This window comes from Martes martes (assembly GCF_963455335.1).
Source record: "Martes martes genome assembly, chromosome: 10".
Lineage (NCBI taxonomy): Eukaryota > Metazoa > Chordata > Mammalia > Carnivora > Mustelidae > Martes > Martes martes.
This window is the reverse complement of record NC_137898.1, coordinates 37,824,236-37,850,418: the sequence shown is the minus strand read 5'-3', so window position 1 is coordinate 37,850,418 and position 26,183 is coordinate 37,824,236. Positions and strand designations below refer to the sequence as shown.

General features: G+C 37.3%; 1 protein-coding gene across 1 annotated transcript in view; it reads left to right on the top strand.

Moving 5' to 3' along the window:
* LUZP2 (leucine zipper protein 2) overlaps window positions 1–26,183 on the top strand; it is a gene marked incomplete at both ends in the record, with an annotated part of 463,107 nt that overhangs the window by 345,742 nt on the left and 91,182 nt on the right. The window contains one exon of the mRNA XM_080817604.1: window positions 2,475–2,537. Coding sequence (XP_080673730.1) covers window positions 2,475–2,537 — 63 coding nt within the window. The remainder of the gene's footprint in view (window positions 1–2,474; window positions 2,538–26,183) is intronic.

Sequence of the window (26,183 nt, the reverse complement as noted above, 5' to 3'; positions counted from 1 at the left end):
GAGTGTGTTTGTGTATATATATATATATATATATGTATATGTGTGTGTGTATATATATATATTTTTTTTTCCTGTCACAAAAACACTTCCCAAGAATATGGTAATAAATGTAATTATTTGTCTTAACCCCACTACTACCACCAAACAAAATAGTAATGTCCTCTTTTAGTTTAGGGCTAAAAAGGAGCTGTCTTCTAAATCAATGACCTAAACTATTCATAGATAAATAAATATCCAGATCTCATTGACACCTAATGGATTGCCAGTGTTTTCATTTGCCAAGGCAAAATACTGAAAACAATAGTCTAGTACAAATACTGCTATGGTCATCTTCACTATTATTTCATGAAGGAAATGCTACTTGCACGTGAACTGTAGAAATGAAAAACCTCAGGGACTAGCTAAAAAATGTTCTATCATAGGCACCTGGGTGGCTCAGTGGTTAAGTGTCTGCCTTCAGCTCAGGTCATGATCCCAGAGTCCTGGGATTGAGCCCCACATCAGGCTCCCTGCTCAGTGGGGAGCCTGCTTCTTCCTCTCCCTCTGCCTGTGGCTGCCCCTGCATGTTCTCTCTCTCTCTCTGTGTGTTTCAAATAAATAAATAAAAAATAAATAAATAAATAAAATCTTATAAAAATAAAATTAAATGAAAAATAAAATAATGTGTTCTATCGTGGCCACCTTTTTTGTCTTTACCTTCTCCACCTTTTTACTATACTTACAATCATCATCATCATTATCACAAACTTAATTTTACCATAGACACAAAAACTTCATGACTCATAGGCACCAACATGTAAAATTACATTTAATATCATTAATTTTAAAAATTACTAAGACCTCAATATAGTAGTAACTTAATGGTTTGAAGATTACCCCTCTGACAATTTCAAATTTTCCAAAATGATGCTCTAGGAAGCTAAAAGAAAACAAAATGTCAATAGGGTTTTAGATCAATGTGCATTACAAAATGCACTCAACTCAAAATGCATTTATTCTTAATTTGTATACTCTCATATGATCTTTGGATAGGATGTTGCTTTTTCACTCACTGAACATTAGAAGATGGCGGGAATATACAATGCAGAGAAGTGATGAGTGACTGTGATGAAAATTTCTAAAAAAAAAAAAAAAAATTTCTAAATAACCTTAACTAAGCTCAGGAAATCTAACTGTTCTTGCTCACTTAGTGCAGAACAAAAATGTGTAGCCTTTTATTATAGTTCCCAGATGAATCACTGCATAACACAAAAATTGATGTTTTAATAATTAATTCAAGTTATGAATAGAAGTTTCAATTATATTCTGTGCATTCAGCATAAATCTGCATTAAAATTAACACCCAAAATGGTTAAAATTAGTCCTTTCTGACACTTAAAAAAATAGAGCATTAATTATTTGAAAGAGTAGAAGTGAACTTGGGCAAATCAGGCACACCATATGTAGTGGTAATCTCTTATTCCCCATTGATATTGGTCAACATTCATTTGGAAAAATAAGTAAATAAAGTCTGTTTACCTAAGGGACTGTCTTGCCTATAAATGAGCCCTGGGCAACAGATTGAAACAGCAGGGAGACAATGCCAATCAACTGTGCATTTGAAGTTGGAGAAGAGAACAGAAATGATTCTTTCCTGAAATCAATAGCACAAAATAAAGGATAGCCACGAAAACCAGCAAATGTCTTGGAGATGAAATTAATGTAACAAGAGAGAGATCTATGCCTGAAATATCATTATTTGGGGTTACTTGGGGAATTTTGTGCCAGGAGAACAGAGTTGTAATAAATGTAGAATCCTGTAATAGAAGTATAAATTCAGGAGGCTGGGTGTGTCGGGGGGGGGGGGGGTCGTGGGGGGTTTCAAGTGAGAGTTTTTATTCTCAAGAGCTCTAATATTAGGAAGAGTTTTTACAGACATCCCTATCATGAACCGACTGCATTCTGTGATCTATTGAATCAAGAAATTGAAAAGAAAGAATAATCTTATTCTTAAAAAAGAAGTAATTGCAAATAAGCAATTTGAAAACTGAGGCATACATATACATAGGTATATTTAGCACCTAAAATTGGATTGTTGGACATGCTTTGGTGACTAAAATTTTCTGTGTGTGTGTGTGTGTATGTATTCTTTTTGTGTGGGGGGGTGGGGAATGCTGGGACAGAAGCAATAAACTATTTTCTTTAAATATTGCCTTTTAAACAGTATGATTCCTATTGTGTTAGCTATACTCAAATTAAAAAATTAGAGGTTAAAAAGTAAAATTTCTACAAAAAAAATTAACAATATGGTTCCTTTGCACAGGCTTTGGCTTTGTCCTACTGCCTAGACCAACTGGATGTCCAGCTTCTAAAGCAGAGATTAAGCTTTTGCTTAACTGCAAAATTCATTCTTATACAGTTTAAAATAATTGTAATATTCAAGTTTGAAAATATCAATGAAACTGAGGCACTAATCTAGGTTTCTATTCTTGCAGTCAAAAAAAATCCAAGCCCAGCTGAAGGAGCTTCGTTATGGGAAGAAGGATTTATTATTTAAGGTGAGCATCTTTTTCCCTTCCCCACCACCCTCCCAGTGCATAAACTATAGTATCATTTACCTTAAATTTCATTTCTGAATTTTTGTAAGGATTAAAGCTGTATTTGACCGCATTGAAGATGCTTTCATTTTCTTGCCTTTTTAATTAATGGAGACAAATGCAGATATGTTTTCCTGGGTATACTCTTAATCAAAGGCAGGTATCATTCCAAAGTGTTTAAAGTCCCCTTGTAACCTTCAGTTACTTTAATTCAATATTGAGGAGTGTCGTCTTTCAGAATATTTACGTTAAGGCATAGATTGAGTGAATTTCCAGAGGTGAGATCCACTGGTGATCCACATTCTTGACCTCCAGAGATCCCTGCATAAATCTCTTTATTACTAAGAGTATAATTGTTGATTGATTTTAGTTATTGAGATTTTTCTTTACAAGACTGTCAAGTCAAGATCTATGTAGAGGTAGACATTTACCACAAACTGTGGAATAACTATGGCCTCCCAAAGATATCCACTTGCTAATTCCTGGAACCTGTGAATCTTACACCTTATGGCAAAGGAGACTATACAGATGTCATTAAGTTAAGGATCTTCAGATAGGAAGGATATTCCAAAATATCCAGGTGAAACCTAAATGTAATATACAAGTCCATATAGGAGTGAGACAAAAAGGCCTAAATAAGAAGATTGTGTGATCACAGAAGCTGGAGGAGGAAAGACAATGTAACCTGCAGAAAGAACCAGCCCTACCAAGCCCTTGATCTTAGTCCCATAACATTTATTTCAGACTTTAGACTTTCAGAACTGTAAGAGAATAGAAGTGGGGTTTTTGTTTGTTTTTTAAACCACTTAGTTCATGGTAGTTTGTTATTAGCAGCAAGATGAAACTTAGATACTTTCTTTTATCTCCCTTGAGCAGGGGGAGGTAAGAGGTAGGTGTCTTTAATTGTTGTGCTTATGGTCCATGTGCATTTCCAAATGCAGTAAAGTGATAGAATATTAGGCTCTTAGGAGTAGGAGTGATTATTTGCTTAACAAATAATAAATATGAATTACGTTGTGTGTAATTTTTTTAAAAAAAATGTCTCCATTACAATGATCAGTTCAATTTACAAGTGCAAGGTTTAAATTAAAGATGGATAATTCCTCATTTTATTTAATAGTTGGAAAATCCTGTAATTTTTCCAGTGAAAACAATAAGAAATGACACATTTCTCTTCTTCAGCCCCTTTACTTTTGGCTCAGAGTCAGGGGAAGGTGTTCCTATTACGTCAACCAGTATGTATTAAATATTCGTTCCATGTGATAAATGAATCTTTGATGTTATCTTGCCATTTACTCTTCCATAAATATGCTTCTTGCCATTTCGTTTACCTTATTTACAAGAAGATATTCCCCAGCACACCAATAAAACTGTGAATTATTTCTTGTTAATGCTGACAGACCCCTGCCTCTCAACACTCTGTTCATTGTATGTGATAAGTAGATAAAAGTGCAAAACTGAAGGCATTTGTCTGTCTACCTTTAGTCTTTCATACTGAGACTTGAGCTCAGGGTATCTTAACTTTTATATTCAGGTTGTCCTTAGCTCTTTGCAGTCATCAACCATAAATCACCGAAATTGGAAAAGAAGGGCCATGCCTGTTTGTGTTTGTGTGTATTTTCATTTGTAGAGAAATTTCTAGTTCTCTATGAATTAGTTTAACTTAGTAATATCAAGAATGTAATAAAACAAATCTGAGCTCCCTAGAGCTGGTAAGTTTTAGGTCGTAGGCTGAGAAATTTATATGAAGATAGATCATGTGAGCCTTTTTAAATCTTTTGAATTTCATTTCCCAAATTGAAGAGTTAGTGAAGGAAAATTTGGGAGAAGAGAACGAGGAGATCCAATAATTTTCAGTGATTTACTTCTTCTTAATAAGCCAGTTGTTGAATATACATTAGTAATTTATCAACTTTCAGGAATTACCCAAATCAGGATTTGCTGAAACTGTTTATGATTTGAAAATGAGACATTATTTGTAAGCCTTGTTATTCCGTGCCACTTTGAAAGGAGCATTTGTATATGAAATCAGGTGAATTGTGTTTGAGTAGACCATGAAGGTGCATAAATTAGGATGCCTTTAGCATACGCACTTCCAAAAAAGCTGTTTAACAGCAAGATTTTTATTAAATAAGGTAAGAAGGTGTCTATAAACACACAACAATTTTTTAGCTTATTCAGTAGCTAAACAATATCAAAAGACCAAGTTTTTTGGTTTTCCTACCTTTCCATATCATGATCCTCAACTTATTAAGTTTTGGTTCCCCACTGTACATGATAGGGGGTAAAGATTTGTAGGCTGTCTTTGTCTAACTTCGTACAAAATCAGAGAAGAAAAGGAAAGGGCACTCGTGTTTCGGTGTCGTAATTTTTGTAAAGGAGGAGAATTTTTTAAGGTGTTTCCCCAACTTTGGTCATGTATCCGTGGAAAAGAAGTGAGGCCTTACTATTTTAACGGCTTCCATTGTGAAAATGCTTTCTGCTATGATGTAATTATTCATTCATCTTGATGGCATTCGCTCATCTGATTTGCCTATGACTCTGTCAACAGCATACATTTTAAATTTTATGAAAACATGTTGAATGAATAATGAATACATATACACGGGTACGTGCATATGCATACGTGCATACACAAGTAGATGCGTGGTAGTGGTACGTGGTAGAAACTCACGTACTTTGCCCCAAGGGGCATGTGACTATGGAAATTCACTCACGCACCTTTGAAAATGAACCCTCAGAATGTCTTCGGTAGTATTTTGCTGAACTCTGAGATGAGTACTAGAGGATTCTGTTTCAAGTAGTTTCCCTGAAAGTGTGTTCAATTTTGAATAGATTTGATAGTTTGTAGTAAAGATAGACTTTGAAGGAGGAAGGTGTGCTGCTGAAGCACTTCAGTTATTTTTTAAAAATAATGGTATATGCTGACAATTGCCAGACATGTTGATAAATTCGGTATCCTTATTAATGTGGAGAGCTGGCTTTTGACTGGGAAGGCTGCCAACAGTAGTAAACATTCTCTACTAAAGGAAGAAGTGAGGCCCTCCTGTTAGTTACCCAAGACTCGTGTTACTTTTTTATCCTCTTTGATTCCACTTGGATAGGATATCCACTCCCTATTTTGCGGCTCTATTTTACTTTTATATATGCACTTGTTTAATTCTAGAAGTATTATTTTATCATTATAGAAAAATATTTTTAAAAAGCTCAAAAAATATCCAGGGTACCTGGGTGTCTCAGTTGGTTAAGTGTCTGACTCTTGATTTTGGCTCAGGTCATGACCTTAGGTCTTGGGGCTGAGCCCCTCATGGGGCTCAGTGCTCAGTCAAAGTCTGCTTGTCCCTCTCCCTCTGCTCCTCCCCCTCTCACCCTCAATCACTTTTCTCTCTCTCAGATAAATAAGTAAAATCTTAAAAAAAAAAAAACAACTAAAAAATCCACTTAAAATCCCATCACTCGAAACACACACTGTTTTGAAATATAATTTTGTATTTCCGTTTAGTTCCTTTTATACTAAGCATAATCTGCCTTTTGATTACTATATATATGTTAATGTAGATTATATATTCTGCTTTTTCATATAATTTTAAAACATAAAGCATCCTATAATAATTTCTTTGTAAAAATCTAAATGAATAATTTTTCATATGTATCTCAAATTTAACCTTATAAATATTTGTGTAGCCGTCTATTTGGATATGTGTGTGTTGTGATTTTAACTTATACTGTGATGAAAAATGTGTTATTTCCAACTTGAGATATAATTTTTACTAAACATATATATATAAAGCTATAAAGCAATTCACTGAAATTATTGAGAAATTGTGATGTTATTGATACCTAGGACACATTTTTGAGTTTAGATTTTTTTTTTTTTACTTTATTGACAAATGCAATCATATATATTTAAAGTGGTTTTCAGAGCAGCAGCAGCACTGTCCTGGCACTGACAGGCTAGAACCATGACCTGTGACCCAGGGGCAGGGCTCGGAACATCAACAAGGTGGTCCTCAACAATGACAGGTCAGAGCCAGGACCTGGTAGCTTGGAGGGCAGGGCTGAGAGCAGTGGCAGCTTCAGTTACCTTTATGGTAAAGCACTGAGGCATCCCAGTCCCAGAAAGTGGGGTGTGGAGGCCCTAGGGGTAGGTCTCATTGCAACAATAGCTCCAGCCCTGGGGAGGAGATACAACAGCAGGGACTCTGAAAGGCTCCATCAGCTGGGATCGGCATTGGAGAAAATTGTGCAAATCCTTGGTAGCAAAGGCTCTGCAGACTTCCACAGTGGTGAGGCTTGCTGGGGTTCTTTGTTCTCCCTTTTCCTGTGGGGTGGAATTTTTCTGTGGGGATTCCTCCTGGCACTGAGCTACCCTGGACTGGGGAATGGGGTGACATAAATAACATGCTTTCTGTGGTTTGCTTATGTGGCCATCCTCAGTTTTTTTTTTATTTCCACAGTGTTTTGGCTGCTGCTTCATTGTAGTTCACAGCTTTCCCTGACCTATTTTCATCTGTTTGTAGTTGTTTATGTATTTTTTTTGTGGGAGAGAAAGTGTTGGGACCCCTATTTTGCTGATCTCGTTCTTTTTATGGCTGTGTGATATTCCATTGCCTGTATGTATGTGTGTGTCTGTGTCTGTGTGGGTGTATGTGTATGTGTGTGTGCACATCTTTGCTATTGTAACTTTTAAAGATCACAATTGTTGGCTAATAAAAGTTGCTAAGATTTTAGCTGTTCACTTAGATTTACACACTTAAGTTCATGTTATGATTTTTCACCACGGAAGGAGACAAGATGGCCTTTCATTTTACTTCACAAAAATAGGAAACAAGTTGAGAATCACTATGCCTTCTGTCTACTGAAATATTTTGTTCCATACCCAGTGTTGTTATGAACATTATTGCATCCTCATCTCAACCCCTATGAGAGAGAGGAGAAGTTGTGGGACTCCAGCTAACAATGGGGGAATTGAGACCTTCAGAAGTTTGACAATGAACACCACCAAGCTATTTATTTAAAAAGCAAATGAAACTATCATAGTAGATTCGCTCATTCACTAATTTAAAATTGAGCTGACTTGTTGGAGTATCATGTCAATTATATGTTTTTTTTCTTTTTTTTTTAAGATTTTACTTATTTATTTGACAGACAGAGATCACAAGTAGGCAGAGAGGCAGGCAGAGAGAGAGGGGGAAGCAGGCTCCCCACTGAGCAGAGAGCCTGATACAGGGCTCAATCCTAGGACCCTGGGATCATGACCTGAGCTGAAGGCAGAGGCTTTAACCCACTGAGCCACCCAGGCATCCCGAGTATATATATATTTTTAATTTAATTTAATTTTTTTCAGTGTTCCAAAATTCATTGTTTATGCACCACACCCAGTGCTCCATGCAATACATGCCCTCCATAATACCCACCACCAGGCTCATGTCAAGTATATTTTACAAAGATTTATAGTTATTACTTTGGTAACTACTTCACAGTATGTATTTATATCATTGTATCAACATTCCGATAATTTTTCCAGCATATTTGGTGACAGACCAGATACACACATTCTCTCCGAAACTCAGACATCAACAGGGCATGTGTTCTCTTTGGTATTTTCTATGGAAACCAGACGTGCTCAACTTGATATCCCTGCTGTCATTTGCTCCTGAAAGCAGGAACATTGCCACATGAGTTTCCTTGTATGAATACCAACAAATGTCATATTATTTTTTTGATGATTTGAATCTTCTGTAAGCAGTTGCCCCGTAATTTTTAAACCCCTGTGTAATTTAAGGTAATTTTTTGCATCTGCTTCTCATTATCTTACATTTATCTCATTTATGTGTTAAACCATTTTTTAATGAGCAAAACATTTTTGGTGCCAATCATTTGTGACAAGTGTCAAATTATCTCCAGTTAAGTGAGCTTTGGCCCTAACATGTAGGCCTCCTAGAGAAAAGGTGAGAAGGGTTGCTGATTTTACTTTCTGACTTGATTTGACAAACTTTAAGGTTTTCAAAACGCATTCATTTAGGACTCAAGATAATTCTGCGAGTCAGTCGGGGCAAGTAATAATGTCACATTATCATGCATCAGAAAAACAAGGACTTGTCCGAAATCACAAAACTACTAAGTGGCAGAGTTTTTATTCTAACTCGGTCTTTGATCCCACTGTCTTACGTTTATCCCGGTTATATTCTATTTTGTTTCTTAGGGTTATTTGTAGATGATACTCTCAAGAAATCTTTTCTAATGCATGCAGAGATCTAAAGGGCAAACCTGTATAGCTGGAAGTAGAACTTGATGACAAAAAACAACAACAACAACAACGCATAACCTGTGTTGGCAACTAAAATTCAATGCATTTCCTTAAAAACGTAAGCATTTTTCAGCACAAAAATATGCTGCTTTCAGTTTAGAATTGGCAGTTGCTTGGGACAAAGGTTTCCTTTCTGACTTCCTATGTTCTTGTGATCCACCTCATGTGCTTTTAAAACTACGGGATAGGGTGTGTTCTATGGGTAGGACACAAGAGAAAATGGACCTCCCAGTCAAAACAACTTTTCAGCCTTATTGGGTCTATGCTTAACACACGAAAGCCAACAAGCCTCATTTATTTTTGTCATTACTTATCTGATAACGGAGTAGACATGCAGGTTATAGAAGGACACAGATGGACATTGTAACAAACTGAAATTCGGTAAACATTAGATTTTCTCCAAAAATATTGGAGTTCTCCAAAATCTAATTTTGGTGAAAATCACCAAAAGTGCAGGACTTTTTTCAAGAAAAGAAGCCCAGAGTTTTAAAGGGATATATCTATGATGACACAACTTCAGTCTGAGTTCCCCAACTTCATGTCCACTCATTTGTTCAAGATTATTGATGGAGCGTGTGTTATCTGTCAGGCACTGAGCAAAGTTCTTTCCATTTGAGTAAGATGCCTTCATGCTTCAGTGAGGGATTTGAAGTCAATGGATGCATTTCAGGAAGGTATTGGCTCCTCAGAATTTGCTCATAATTTTTATGGGTTTTCATAAGCCATTACTCTCAGAATGAAGGTTGTGTAAACTATCAGATTCTCAAATGTTCTATAAACATCCGAAGTTTAACAGTTTAAGAACCGTTGCTTTACATACTGGCTCTTACCTTCTACCATCCTGAGCTGTTACTGGGCATAAACCATGTTTGTTCCAAGTTTCTCTCTCTCTCTCTCTCTCTCTCTCTCTCTCTCAATCTATTTACTTATTAGAAAACTGAGAGGTAGTCTCTGCCAGGCTGATGCCTATGTTAGAAATGATTTTTAGAGAGTGTTTATAACTTTAAATAATGGTTTTAAATTTTACCATTTTAACCCAGTTTTATCATAAGCTCAGGATTTGAAAAAAATGTTATGCCCTATCACTTAGGAAGACAAAATATTTTAAGTGCACTTGTGAATACATTCTAAAATGTGTATATCTTTGTGTAGCCCTGCCCCACACCCTGTGTCTGTTCCATGACTTGCTAATGTGTCACGGTGCTCTTTCCCACTGAGCTTGGATCTGGCTTCAAAATCATTCTCCTTCCAAGATGTGAAGCAGATCCTAAAGGCCAGTCACAGATCCTAAAGGCCATACTCAAGGTAAAGCTGTTCGCCGTTCCCGAATGAGCTCTAAATATTTGGCCTACAGCCAGTCTTCAGTTTCTACAGAGCTACTCTGCAAGATTTCCACACCATTGTCTTACTGTCCCAGGAAATAAGAATTGTTACATACATTTCAAAGAGAAGTGGTCTTTGCACTAAGGAATGTTAGAGAACAAGGCACAAGTGGGAATCCTTGTGTAGAAAATCAAAATGAAGAAGTAAACTTTAGATCAGCCCTAGAACATTTTTCCCTTGTTCTGAGAGAGTGGGGTGATCCTTGGACTGACTTCCCTTCCCCATTCTCTTCCTATTTATCATGTCGCATGTGCATCTTGGCCTAACAAGGTGCCTCCTGCCCCCCACTGACAGAGGGGCCCCGATCTTTTCTTTATTAGTTGCAGCTGGCTGCACATTCCCTTGCTTAGAGAATATGTAGAGCAGTGGCACCATCATGAGACCTTTAGGGAAAATCACTCTCCTAGGATGTGCTCAGCATACCACCATTTCAGACCCAAACGCATGTGCCAGCTCAAGCACTGATTTCTTTAGGTCCTAAGTGGTTTCATTTTCAGTTTGTTTAAATATAAACATTGATTATATTTCATTGTGAGGCACCTTCTATTTCTTCTGAGCACATTGAACATTTAATACATGTTGCTGATCAGAGGTCATCTTAGGTTCTAATTTATAGATTAGAAATTATGGCCTTTTGTAGTCAAACTTGAGTACCCCATAGAAGTATGGCTCAGGGATATAAAACATCCTCAAATATTTTTTCATCTTTAAAATATACAACAATCACAGTGTTATCTCTGTTCTAAATACATACTTTTTTATTTTATTTTATTTCATTTCATTTTTAAAATATTTCATTTATTTATTTGACAGAGAGAGGGGGATCACAAGTAGGCAGAGAGGCAGGCAGAGAGGCAGGCAGAGAGAGGGAGGGAAGTAGGCTCCCCACTGAGCAGAGAGCCCGATGTAGGGCTCGATCCCAGGACCCTGGGATCATGACATGAGCCGAAGGCAGAGGCTTAACCCACTGAGCCACCCAGGCACCCCCTCTATTATTTTTAATGTAAAATAAAAAGAACAGTGAAGAAAACATACAGTAATTTCACTCTTTATGCAATTTTTTTTAAAAAATGCCTTGTTTTCCATATCCTTTATCTTCATGGCAGTGCCAAATATAATTTCAGAAAACAAGAACAAGTTATTCATCTTTGAGAGAATACTTTTGGCGACACATTTAGATGTCCCCCTTTCTCATGGCAGGAGACATTTCGGAAGTATATTTGTGACTTTATTTATTTTATGTCATTAAATTGCTGTTACTCAGTTACTAGGGTGTTTGTTAACCTACTCATAATAACAGAGAAGAAGCCAATTACCTCTGAAGGTAATTGCATAGAAAGCTGTTGCAACAGACACAATTTAGAGGAATTTTAAAAAGGAGAGTTCTCCATCAATTCCATAGTTATTTAATAAGGAATGTACAGCTTCTGAAGCCATGAGAAGAATGCCTGAGTAGTACCCACTGAAGTCTTTCACTCCAAAAATGCTACCACTTCACTCATTGGCCCTGGTCTATCTCATTTTTTTTTTTAACATATTGGTAACAATTTTTTATTTTTTTAATTTAAGTTAAATTAACATATAGTGTATTATTAGTTTCAGAGTTCTGTGATTCATCAGTTGTATATAACACCCAGTGCTCATTGCAACATGTGCCCTCCTTAATGCCCATCACCCAGTTATCCCATCCACCATTGCCCTCCAACAACCCTCACTTTGTTTCCTATGATTCAGAGTCTCTTACTGTTTCTCTCCCTTTCTGATTTTGTCTTGTTTTATTTTTCCCTCCCTTCCCCTGTTGTCCTGTCTTGTTTCTTAACATATGACTGAGATCATATGATAATTGTCTTTCTCTCATTTCACTTAAAGAGAGATTCCAGATATCTTAGCCTCAACCACTGTCATTTAGCCGTAACAAACCCCATTTTAGAAACAAGTCAGATCGGGGCGCCTAGGTGGCTCAGTGGGTTGAAGCCTCTGCCTTTGGCTCAGGTCATGATCTCAGGGTCCTGGGATTGAGCCCCACATCGGGCTCTCTGCTCAGCGGGGAGCCTGCCTCCCCTCTCTATCTGCCTGCCTCTTTGCCTACTTGTGATCTCTGTCTGTCAAATAAATAAATAAAATATTAAAAAAAAAAGAAAGAAAGAAAGAAAGAAAGAAAGAAAGAAAGAAAGAAAGAAAGAAAGAAAGAAAAAAACAAGTCAGATCAACTTAGTACATGAGTCTTCACCCATGGAAGAACTTCACATTATGAGTCCTGTAACACCTTCCATTCCAGTCCCTTGCATGAATAGTGGCTCATCTTCCTGACAGCATTGCCTCTCATTCTAACTGTTTAGTGATTAAGGTTCTCAACATTCCAAGGCAGATTTTTTTCCTTCTTACGAAATTCTGACTGTTGGAGAATTCCTTTCTCACTTCCAATTATAGTTAATTTTTTTTAAAGATTGATCAGAGATTTGTTTTTTTAATGAATTCATTTTATTTTTACTTTTTTAATTTTTAAATTGACACCATATGTTAACTGCGCTCAAATAAAAAATATGTAGTTGTTTTTTTTAATATGCTATCTGATTCCCACAGAGATGCCAGGCTCGTATCTATACAGTAATGTGCTTTCCTCCACAGTCTTCTTGGTTTGGTTCCTTCTTTATTCTTTGTCTCTATTTGCACTTTCCAGTCCCTGTGCCCACTCTTGTAAGACTCCTTCAAAAGGAGAATTTAAGTTCATGATGTAATTGTTTTTCGGCCGTAGGAACATTTGTGGCTAGCATTGAATTCAATGTATCGCTAATAGTAAAATATGCAGGGAAGGTGAGTGGGGTGTATTATTGGAGTAGCAAAGAAAATCAATCAGTGCCCTGAACCCACCCTACTTAGCCAGAAGCCAAAGTTTACAGTCACCAACATACACTTCTCAGTTTTTTCTCAACTGTATAATCTCTTCCATCAAAGTCGCAACTGACATATCCTACCATCCTGGCCCCCAACCATTGCTACTCCACCTTTAAAATGGAGAATGTTCTTATCTCTTATTCCCCGAGGCTAAAAATATCCATGTGGGTTATATTCAATGATATATAGAAACTCTATGAACGTGTTTTGGGTAAAATCTTTTTTTGTAATCAGTGCTGCTTGTGACAAATCAGGCAAACCACACAGCACCATTAAGAAGCCCCTGCTGTGGGCTGTGGGAGCACATTACACGGTCCAAGAGAAAGACAAACGCTTTCACAGAAGACTTTGACTACTATCTGTATCAGCTAAGCATCATCTACTGAAAATTTTGTCTATTTCTTCTTCCTCAGTAAATGTACATTGAGATAGTTTAAAAATATGTATGATTTCAGTCAGGGCATCTGGGTTCTTTATTGGGTCTTTCACTTACCTGGAAACTGAGCTTAAGTAGTCACTTGGCCTTACTGGGTATCAGTTCCTCTGTCAGTAAATTATGGATAAGATTAATACATACACTTCAACAGGATCACATGAGATTATGTATGCAAATGAATTTTACAAATTATTTTATACACATTTTATTATAAATTTATTATCATCACAGGCACCTCCGTTTTTCTTCTTAATTTTAAAATTCTATAAACATTGGGGTAGTGGAAAGAACCAGCATTTGAAGTCAGGTAATTAGAATTTCCCTTCAGCCTTTTCACTTAATGTACTAGTATTTCTTTAGTACACAGCGCTCTGAAAGAGGATGTTTGTATTGATTATTTAACACCCCCCCTTTTTTTTCTCAGTCATCACAGCTGACATTTTATAGCAGACATGGGGAAATCAGACTTGGATGAAGGCTGTCCTGCCCTCGGTCTCACAAGGGTGATGGGCTAGTTTACAGTTAATTGCAATACAATATGGTGTTTTATAAGCAGTTTATTTATTGTTCTTGGGAGGAGGGAGTCAACGAGGGAGAGTCAAAGGTCAGTTAACCTGTTACTACTAGGTTGGGATAAATTTCCTGGAAGAGTGACAAAGGATTAGACCTTGAAGGCACCATACCAAACCTATGCTTGGTGAGTACTCAGTAAACATGTGTATAAATGAAGAAAAAAAAGGAGTTAAATGAGTAAGTGAGAAATGCAGTCTTCTTGAACATGTGTTAGTATTAAATAAATCATCATAGGACCTTTGAAATGCATGGTACACAGGGAGAGAGGCAAGAGAAGAGAGACTGGGAAGACAGAATGGTGCCAAATGGTGCCAAATCATGAGGAGCATAAATGGCGATATTAATAATTATTACAGAAAAGTGTAATAATTTTGTAAACATTGATTTTCTTTGTTGGTGGGGAAAGTTTCAAGTTCTCCTGGCTTATATATGGCAACTAGCTTCCCTCTCTGACTCACTCTTCTCCTCCCCCGGATGGGACCTGGTTGCATCTTGTCACTGCAGCTAGCAAGCATGTGCCCGCCACAACTTGATAACAATGTACGTGCTTCTGATTGGTCAGCGGGCACACAGGTTCTAGTTCTAGTTCTGTGTGTGTGTGTGTGTGTGTGTGTATGTGTGTATGTTTTCCTTTTACTACTTAACCAACTTAAATGTCTTTTGTCTTTAAAGTGAATATAGGAAAAAAGAAGAGAGGAAAGGAGGCTGATGATATAGAAGCATTATGCTCAGAAAATAGGTCAAAAACAAACACAAAAAACCCACAGTTTAATACTTTCATATTTCTTTTTAATATGCAATTTAATGAGAATGGAAACTGCATTGCTACTTAATGGAGTAAGCAATTTTTCTCATTTAAAGTTATCTACTAGTCTGTGAAAGGAGAAGTAGATTCAAATATTCTGAGTAATAAGGTAAAAAATGAGAGCACTTGGATTGGTCTCCCCTATTTTAGACATTCATTGAGCCTGTGTTTTATTCACAACTGAGTTCACTGTCTTTATGTCCAACCCTTGGAAAAGGCAGGGTAGTGCAGCAATTAAAAGCAGAGAGTGGGAGGTGCCTGGGTGGCTCAGTGGATTAAAGCCTCTGCCTTTGGCTCAGGTCGTGATCCCGGGGTCCTGGGATCGAGCCCCTCATCAGGCTCTCTGTTCGGCAAGGGGCCTGCTTCCCCCTCTCTCTCTGCCTGCCTCTCTGCCTACTTGTGATCTCTCTCTGTCAAATAAATAAATAAAATCTTAAAAAAAAAAAAAAAAGCAGACAGCGAACCCAGGCCTCTGTTTTAATACTATCAATTTCAGTATGGATTTGAACAAGATAAATAAGCATATATCTCTTTATTTCTCATCCGTAAAATGATATTAATTATAGCTTCTATATCAGGCAGTTATTTTGAGACTCTAAAGAGTATATACAAGTAAATTATCAATTTGTAATAATGTCTGGCATATATGAATTACACAACTACTAGTGATTGTTGTTCAAAAACAGGAAGTGAAATTTTACTATTTCAATCATAATAATGGGTTCTAGCAGAAGCTTGTTAAAATACGTGCTCTTCCTGCTCTTCAGTGAGTTGCATAATCTCCCTGAGCTGTTTTCCCAGCTGCAAAATGGAAATTGTCACTACACTATAGAAATGGTGCATGTACTGATAGAGTGTGTGAATTGGCAGCCTAGTAGGCACTCAGCAAAACCCGGTTCCCTTCATCTTGCCTTCTGGTTTGTTCTTTGAACATATGCTGACAGAAACAGAATGATAAACTCTTCCCCCTTTTTTCATGTTGCTCACAGGCAAGGCTGAGAGAGGATTGAGATGTGTTGTTGTATTTAGATAGGAGGGACATAAATGGAATCCACAGGATATCATATTGGGCACAGCATCCTGAATCCTCTCATTACCTCAAGGGATATGTGGAAAGTCAGTTTCTTTCCGGTGTCCGTATATGAAGGTGCTATGGCGCCTGAGGTGTTGGCTATCAGTACATTACATTTCATAACCCTACCAGGATTTCTTTCATATCACAGTTGGGGTTTTCTTTCTTTAATACTAATTATAATTTTGTAAAAATGTAGTCACCATTTTATACAATAAATTATAGTATCATTTCTTATTTTGAAGTTTCATCTCTGTGGTCTCTCTGTTGAGAAAAAGGAATATTAATCACAAACTCTAATTGCACAGATATGAAAGAGAAAAGCTAGTCTGTAAATCAGAGCTAATCTTCTAGGGTAAAGCAGAAATTAATGCATTCAATAGATGTTTCTCAAACAAGTTCTCTGTGCCACACAGTGTTAAATGCAGTTGCTGTAGCAGAAAATAATCTAAATAAAACACTTTCTACAGGGAGTGTATGTCTATTTCACATTAGTGTAGACTTTGGGTAATGCCTGACTTCAAAAGTATCATCATTTACAGTTTTCGTGGTCTAACCTCTCACGTACTCTTTACACCCACCAGAACGAGGGGGAATCCTTCCTCCCTACTTTTCCTTCTGTGAATTCTTTTCAAATCAGTTCTATTGAGGTATACTTTGCATTAAATTAGATTCAACATTTTAATTGTATATTTTATTGAATTTGGACATACATACACACCCATACACACACACACAATATAACTGTCAACACAATCAAGATCTACCGCATCGCTGAAATCTCAAAAAAATTTGTCTTGGGCCCCTTTGCAACCAGTCCCCTCACCCACTACTCATTCCAAAGCTATTGCTGTGCCTTTTTTTTTTTTTTTAGCATTTTATAAAATAGAAACACTCAGTATAATACTTTTGAATTTATTCATGTTGTATCTGTCAATCATTTGCTTCTTTTTAATTTCACTTCATCTATTTCCATAGATGGATAAACCACTTTTTTTTTTTTTCTCCATTTACCAGCAAACTGATACTTTGGTTGTTTCTAGATTGGGACTGTTATGAATAATGCTGCTATGAACCTTCACATAGAGGTCTTTGTATGGACATTTATTTTCATTTTTCAGGGGTAAACCTTGGAGCAAAATAGTTTGGTCATATGGTATATTTACTTTTATAAGAAATTGCCAAATCATTTCTAAATTGGATGTACCATTGCATTCCAAGCAATATAGAACAGCAGGTATAGGAGAGTTATGTGCTCTTCCTGCCAAAATTTGGTTTGGTTGGTCTTTTAAATTTTACCCTTTCTAGTACATGCATAGTGTAGGACATATGGTTATAATTTGCTTTTCCCTAAGATTAATAATGGTAAATACTTTTCATCTGGTTCTTTTACATTTATATGTTTTCTTTGTTGAATGTTCAAATGTTTTGCTTTTTTTTTTGAAAAAAATTGTTTTGTATTGGATTGTTTTCTAATAATTGAGTTATAATGGTTCTTCATGTATTTTAGAAATAAGTTCTTTATGAAATACATATTTTTGCAAATGTTGTCTCCCAGTATGTGGCTTAGCTTTTCATTTTCTTAACTGTGACTTTCAAAGAGAAAAAATGTTTTATTTTTGATGAAGTCAGTTACGTTTCTCTGCTATTAGAGCTAAGAAATATTTGCCGAACCCAAGGTCATAAAGGTTTGCCTCTGTGTTTTCCTTTAGATGTTTTCTACTTTGTGGCCCTTATAACTAGATCTAAGATCCATCTCAGACTGAGTCATGTGTAAGGTATGAGTTCATGGATTAAGAAGTTTTTTTTCTTTATTGACGTTCAGTTGTTTTGGGTTCAGCATAATTTTTTAGCAGAGTAATGACTGATCTGATAATTGACCAACTGATGGGTATAGAAACACCCTGAGTAGGGCACGGATTCTTATGCCATTCAATTCATGGACCCTTACCTAAGAAATCCATATAAAACTCTTTTGATCAGAAGTGTGTGGTGATTCTTTGTTCTTACAGTTCAGCACAGCAGTTAAATATCTGAATCTAGAATGTAAAGAACTCAAAAAATCCTGGCTTTCCCACCGACAAGAGTCGGTTTTTTTTTAATTTCTGAGTTTTAACTTCATGTGTAAAATTGGGGAACTTCATAGCTTTGTGCAATGCCTAGCAGATACTCCAATGCTTTATAAATGGTAGGTCCTATTCTCCTCCTCCTCTTCTTCCTCCTTCATCTTTTTTGTTAGCTCCTTGTTTCAATTAGGACGAGTATGCTTGCCCCATTCTCCTCTCTACTGCCGTAGTGCTCGGAACTCAACTGCTCCCTGCTACGTTTTTCTGGAGTTCTCTGTGTTTCTGCCCCTTTTTCCTATAAGACTGAAAGATCTTGTTTGGAGGGACATTCATCTAATACTGACTTACTTATTTTATTTAATAAAAAATATGCTGAGTGCCACCATCCCTGTATTACATATTTCACATATATGCCATAGTCAAAAAAATAAGTAAGTGAAATATGGTTTTTCCATTTAAAAAGTCCAGGAGCACCTGGGTGGCTCCATTGGTTAAGCATTTGGACTTTTGGTTTTGGCTCAGGTCATGATCTCAGGGTCGTGAGATCGAGCCCCACATCGGGCTCTACAGTCAGTGTGGTGCCTACTTTTGATGAGATTCTCTCTTCCTCTCCCTCTGCTCCTCCCCCTGCTCACTTGCTCTCTCTTTCTCTCTAAAATAAATAAATAAAATCTTTAAAAATCCACAAATAATCACAGCTATTATTTTAAATGTGTAATATTGACCAGGCAATGTGTTGCTAACTCACACACACATGATCCCATATAATCCTCACAACTCCTTAAAGCAGTGATTTCCAAACTTGTCTGCACAGTAATATTAGGTGGAGATTTTTTTTTTTTTTTTTACATTTCAGAAACCCAGCTGACATCCTAGACCAATTAAATAAAATGGAGATGGGACAAAGGCATAAGTATTTTTTTGAAGCTTCCTAGTTAATTTCAATGCAGACATGCTGTGAACCAGTTTTAAGGTCAGTCCTGCTATTATTAACCACAGATTTTAGATGAGGTAATTGTGTCTGAGAGATTAAGGCACTTTTATTTCAGGACCCAGGCACCCAAACATCCCGTTTTTATAAAATTCAATTTATAAAATTCAATTAAGTGAAAGAATGAAAAAAGTGAAAGAAGTGTGTAAGAATTGGTGTAGAGAATTGGAAATTTGGAAAACCTAATGTCTCTTATGGGAGTGGGTTGAAGGTGTAGCCTTGTGGCCAGAACATTGAAGAAACATTTTGAAGAGAAGTTGAGGTGTCACCTGAGTTTGGAAAAAGTAGTTATGCAGATAAATAAATAAATAAATAAAAAGGAACAAACAAACAAACAAAAAACTGGGGAAGTTTCTTTGGGGGCAGATGGAGCAGCATGGTCAGAGGCCTGAGAACTGAGAAGGTTTGCGCATTTGGCAGATAGTGGGTGGAGCTAATGGTGACCCGGGCGGAAACGGAGACCCGGAGTCAAAGCTCAAAGACGTGCCCACGTCAGGTTTTATAGTGTCTTGTGTTCCGGGATAAGTGCTTTAAACATTACTATTTCTTAGCTTTGCTGAGTTTAATTGAAGACTAATACGGGTAAATTCACCTTTAACGCACATTATATGCTCATATTTACATTTATGCAAGGTTTTGATATTTTTTTTTAGATTATTTATTTATTTGTTTATTTGACAGACAGAGATCACAAGCAGGCAGAGAGAGAGGGAGAAGCAGGCTCCCCGCTGAGCAGAGAGCCCGATGTGGGGCTCGATCCCAGGACCCTGGGATCATGACCTGAGCCGAAGGCAGAGGCTTTAACCCACTGAGCCACCCAGGTGCCCCAAGGTTTTGATTTTGAGTACACTGCTGTGGAAAGCAGTGAGTGCCAATTCTTCTCTTGAAACTCTGCAGTGAAATCCTAAGTTATTTGCAGGCTGGAAACCACATTTCAACATTAATTGCCAGATGCCACTGGCAAGAGGCACATTTCCCTGAATAGACTCCTATTTGCCAGTTCCAGAGATTAGCAATATAATTGGATGTCACAATGCATCCTTCCTACATCTTCCTCCACTCCTCCCTGCTGTTTTCATAATAAGAAAACCTGAAAGGAATGAAGCAGGTGATCTTGCTTGTCTAATTCTGGATCTCAGAAGCCTACAATAAGAGGCAGAGAGATGTTTCCAAAAAGAGGCAGAGAGATGTTTCCAACATAAGTGCACATTTATTTATAACCACACAGAAAAGTAATTGAGCAATTTCCTTCTAAATATTTCTCTACATCCTCCCATTCTTTGTGTAAGTTCAGACTCTCTCCACCTCTCCTGAATCACTGGCAGAGCTCCCTGACCATCTTTTCCTCCTCCCAGCTATCTTCCCTCCTGTCAAAAGAAGGCTTGTCTGCTCAAATTTTAAAGTTGGCCATAATTCCACTTAGAAATCCATCATTATCTGTCCAGTTCTTACAGGATTAAGTGCAACCTCCTTGGTATGGCTTGCAAGGCTCATCCTCCCTCCCCACCCACCTCGGCAGTCTCTATCAACATCAAACACTGAACCAGAGAAGTCAAGCATTTCTTGTAGCTTTCCATTTCTTACTTCTGTTTTTCTTCTCTTTGTTTTCTTTGCCTGACGTGTCTTTCCAGACTTTCTTCACTTGGCTAATTCTTCATAATTTTAAAAATAGTATTAGTTGAGGTATACTTCATATAAAATAAATTCACCCATTTACAGTGTAAAATTCAGTCATTTTATTATATTCACAGACTTCTGCAACCATCACCAGAATCCAATTTTAGGACATTTTCATTACTGTGAAAAGATACCCATGTCTATTAGCAGTCATTGCCTCTTCTCCTTGTCCCCTAAACCCTTAGCTACTGCTAGTCTCATTTTTGTCTCTCTGTGTTTCACATTTTAAACATTTTATATAAATAGAAGCATAATGCTTGGTATTTTGTGACTGGCTTCTTTCACTTAGCATAATGTTTTCAAGGCTCATTCATGTTACAGCCTATCTGTTCCTCAAATTATAGACATTAGGTTCCTTTCGCTTTTGGGATATTATGAATAATGCTGAAGCAAAATAGATTTGGTTCTTGCTTTTGACCCAGTCTGACAATCTGTGCATTCTGATTGTATTGTTTAATCCGTTCACCTTTAATGTTATTATTTATATAGTTGGATTTAACTGTGTCATCTTCTTTTGTTTTCTGTGTGTCTCATGATGACTTTGTAAATCTGGTGCTATTGCTATTTTATTGCCGTCTTTTGTATAATTCATTGTTTTCTAATGTAATATTTTAATTCCTTTTAATTATTTAACTATCTTTTTTGGAGCTCTGCTTTTACTATTTCTTCTAGGGCTTATGACACATATCAAATTATCAGTATCTACTTTAGATTTATAGTAACTTATTTCTGGTGAGGGATGTAAATTTTATACCTTTTTAGTTCTATTCCCTCCACACACATCGTTTTATTTTCTATTATTTTTATTCATATCATGGCCATATGTGTTATCTTTCATCTTTTAAAGAAGTTGTGAAGAAATTAGCTAATGTTAGGATGTGTTTTATTAGACTTCTTATTTATGATTTTTGCTATACTTTCTTTATTTCGTCCCGTAAATTCAAGTTATCAAAAACTGTCAATTTCTTACTCCAGTTCACCTGTTTCTATCCCTCTTGTTTACATTATTATTATCAAATAGATTTTATCTCTATGTGTTATGGGAAAAATAAGACAGTAGTTTGTAAATACATATATGTAAAATGTAAATATGTAAATATCTATTATATGTATATTATACAAATATACATTTATGTGAAAATATACATGCATGTATAAATAGTCTTCTGCAATTGTTTATAATTAGTTAAAAGAAGAAAAGAGATGCAAATATACTTTTAAAATTACTTAAGTATCTTTACCAGTGTTTTTTTTCCCCCCCATGTGTAGTCAAATTACTTTATGTCATCACTTGTTTCAGTCTAGAAACCTTCCTTCAGTGTTTCTTGTGAGGCAGACATGCTGTAACAAAGTCTCTGTTTTGTTCACCTGGGACTGTTGATTTTGCATCCATTTTTGAAAGATAGATTTTCCAAATACTTGAGTGAATTTTTTTCCTTTACTCTTTTGAATGTGTCCTCAAATTGCTTTCTGGCCTTACTTAGGAGAAGCCTCATTAGTCTTAATAGGGTGGTCTCTTACACAGGATGAGCTGTTCTCTTGATGCTTTCAACATGTTCATGTCACTTCACAGTGACAAATCTGAGCCTGACACTCTCTGAGGTTTGTTGTTGTTGTTGAAGATTTTATTTATTTATTTGAGAGAGAGAGAAAGAGAGATAGTATGAGCAGGTGGAGGGGCCAGGAGAGGGGCAGAGGCACAAGCGGACTCCCCACTGAGCAGATCCTGATCTGAGCAGAAGTCAGATGCTTCCCTGAGCCACCCAGGAGCCCCTGGATCTTTTTGAGTTTATAGTGAATGGCGTTTGTTGAGCTTGTTGGATGTGTTAATTTTTTTTTTCTTCAAATTTGGAAAATTTTCAGCTATTATTTCTTCAAATATTTTTTTTTCTCCTTTAGTTCTGTCCTCTCCTTCTGGTAGTTCATTTATACATATGCCAGTGTGCTTAAGTGTCCCAAATGTCCTTGAGGTTCTGTTCATTTTTATTTATTCTTCTCTGTTTTTCAACTATATAATTTCTGTCAGTCTGCCATCACTTTTTGCTGATTTCTTCTTCCTCCACACAAGTATAGTGTTCAGCAAATTGATAATTTTGTTGTTGTTGTTATTGTATGTTTAACTCCAAATTTCCCTTTTGTTCTTTTCAATAATTCAAATCTTTTTACTGCTATTCTCTCTTTGATAAGACATTGTCTTCATTCCTTCATTTGATTATTTAAGCATTGTTTTCTTTAGTTCTTTGAGCATATTTATAGTAGCTCCTTTCAGTTCTTTGTCCACTGTGTCCACCATCTGGGCGGACCCACAGGTCATTTCTATTGACTGTTTGTACCTGCAGATGCGTCTTATATTCTTGTTTTGTTGCATGTCTCATAGTTTTATTGTTGAAAACTGGACATTTTAAATAATATATTGTACTGAACCTCCCTACTGATTCCCTCCCTCTCCTGAGGCTTGCTATTATTGTCATTTCCTTGTTCATTTACTTCTTTGTATAGTGATTTTGCTAAACTAAATCTATAAAGCCTGCCTTTCGCTCATTGTGCAGCCTTGGACATTCCTGCTTAGAGTTTTTCCCTTATTTTCTTCTTTCAGACTGATGACCAGGGGCCACTACTGTAATAGCATAAGGGACTTCCTGGTTGAAAATTTGCACCTTTTATTGTCAGACCTGTGCACACAAAGGTCCCATACTCCAGGGAATTTACAGTTTGTCTCATGTTAATCCTGGACCTACTACCTTAGAAGTTTCCTCTCCACTTGCTTCAGAGAGGGCACGATTTTTGCCTGGACACAGTCTCCCAGTCTTCCAGATCATCAGGGATGAATTATTTATTCATAAATGTCACTTCCTAGGAGTTGTCTCTGGGTCAGAGTAGTAGTTTATTTGACTAATATTTGCTCAGAGTTCATGCCTGAAGCCACTGTGTCAGTGAGGCCCCAGCCCTTTGCTGATGAATCTGTGTGTGGCTTGGGGAACGCTAACAGTGTCTTATCCCAGCTTGGTTGCTCCTAATTGTGTATAGCCTAGCACATGCATGTAATTTTTTGACACTCAGAATTGCATCTGAGTGCAGGAGGGCTCTTCCAGACTCTTTTCCTGGTTTTCTTTGTAAAACTGGCTGCTCTGTTTCCCTTTATCTTAGGTGTATAATGAGGCTACCAATTCCTCTTTAAACCTCTATACCAGTAGCTCCATTGTTTTCTACAATGCCTTTAGGCATGAAATTCATTTACTTCTGTTCCCAAAGTCTGTGCTTTTGGGCACATTGGCAGAGCTCATCACCCTCAAGGCCTGCTCTCTCCTTGGGCAGAACCTGTGTGTCACTACACCTGGGCTGGAGGACTGGTACAGAGGACAACTTCCTGTTTCTTCCTGAGTGGTGCCCCAGCTACAAGTCAGCGGGCTGAAATGGTGGCATCTGGTCTTCTTAGCTTGCTCCTCCCTGGGTAGAACATCTGCCTTATGATGGGATTGGGGGTTGGGAGGTAAACAGGCCCCAGCTTGTCATATTTAAGATAGAGCTTCTACCACAGTCTTTGGGGGAATGAGAAACACTGTTTGCTTGCCCCTGACAGGGTGAAACCATAGCCATAGTCAGACCTTAGAGGGCAGGAACCCTATTTTCTTGCTTTACTGTCCTGGAGTTTCTATTCTGGAAATCTTGCCCAATTCTTACTCAATGTTAAAATTTGAGCTCAGATGTTAATCTCCTCCCAGAAACCTTTCCCAGTCCCCCAGGTTAAAGTATGGGGCCATCTGCTTTTCCTCATTCTAATTCCTGAAGTTCTTCTCTAGCCATTTATGTCATCAGCCCTTACTTAGTCTTCAAAAAGCAACTAAGATCCATCCTCATTAGCACTGTCTCCAGCATCTCCACTCTCCTAGGGACACTCCTCTATGTTCCCTGAGCACCCCATACCTCTATTTTGTGGTTACTATATGATATTTAAATTATTTGTTTAAATATCATATTTATTAGTTATTATTATTAGTGTTTCAGATCACTAGTGTCAGTAAACTTCTCGACTACATTTTATTTCCTTAGTATCTCTAGTCTCTAGGCCAGCACCAGACACAGAGCAAATACTTACAGGTTAATCCACCATGTGTGTATTGAGGGGAAACTGTGTGCCAAATACAGTACAAACAATCGGAAATAGGAAGGTATGCAGTAACAGATGCCATGCCTGCTCTCACGGAGCATATATGACTTAGTAGATGAAATAGCAGACTTACATGAGTAGATTAAAAGAGAGAGAGAGAAGTACTGAGATGAACTTGCACCTAATGTTCAAGGAGTTAATAATGTCCATGGATGTACTTGGAGTTGTGAGGAGGAAGGGATGGCTGAGATGAAACAAAAAGGCAAACACTATTTATCTAGGTAGAGAGGATCAGTGGGTCAGACTTCAAAGCACAGGGTTATGCTTATCAAGCAGCCATTGGTAGACTGAGCCACATGGCAGGATCTGGGAACGTGCTGGGCCTGCAACACCCAGCATGAAGGAGGGTGCATTGAAGACTATAGTTAGAAGGGCAGGTAGTAGTCAGATGATGTAGGGCTTGTACGGTGTGTTCAGAAGTATGGCTTTTATTTCAGAAGACTGGTCAGCAAACTATATCCAATTCTAATCCATTACCCGTTTTTGTGCTAGAATCCACTACCTGTGTGCTAGAAATGGGTTTTGCATCTTTAAATGATGGTTTTTTTTTTTAATGAACAGAAATTTCAGGATGTGCGACTATGTCAAGATGTGTGAACATTGTATGAAATTCAATTACAATGTCAAAAACAAACAAACAAACAAAAAAAAAACAAAAAAAAAACTGGTATTGGAATATTGGAACACAGCTATACACATTCGATTATGTACCGTCCTTGCCACTTTTGTGCTATGGGGACAGAGTTAAGTCGTAATAGAGACCGTATGACTATCAACACTCTCTGGCACTTGACAGAAACAAGAACACTAGTTCTGTAGTAATGGAGGATACTGACAAGTTTTCATCAACACATTTAAAGGGCACCTAATCACATAGCCATGCTTTGGTTTTGGAGCGAGGGCAACTGAGAGGAAGACAAAGTGGGTAGAAGGTGGGTCAGCTTGCATGCTTTGCCTGGAGGACTCATGCGACTCGGCATCTAGTTCCTCACGGCTGTGATCTTGTTACAGCAAAAAGATATGAAGCAAAATCGGCAAAGAGAAAAAGGTCATGGGGCAAAATCCAGAGGGTACAAAGCACTAGAAACCAAGACTCCTCGCTCAGTGAAATCTCACAGATGTGCTTTATTCCTTTATCACCACTTCTGACAGTACCCTGTGACATATTCTTTACTGGAGAGATTTGTTTGCCTGAACTGGGAATCCAGGGTTTTACTGGGGACTGGACATG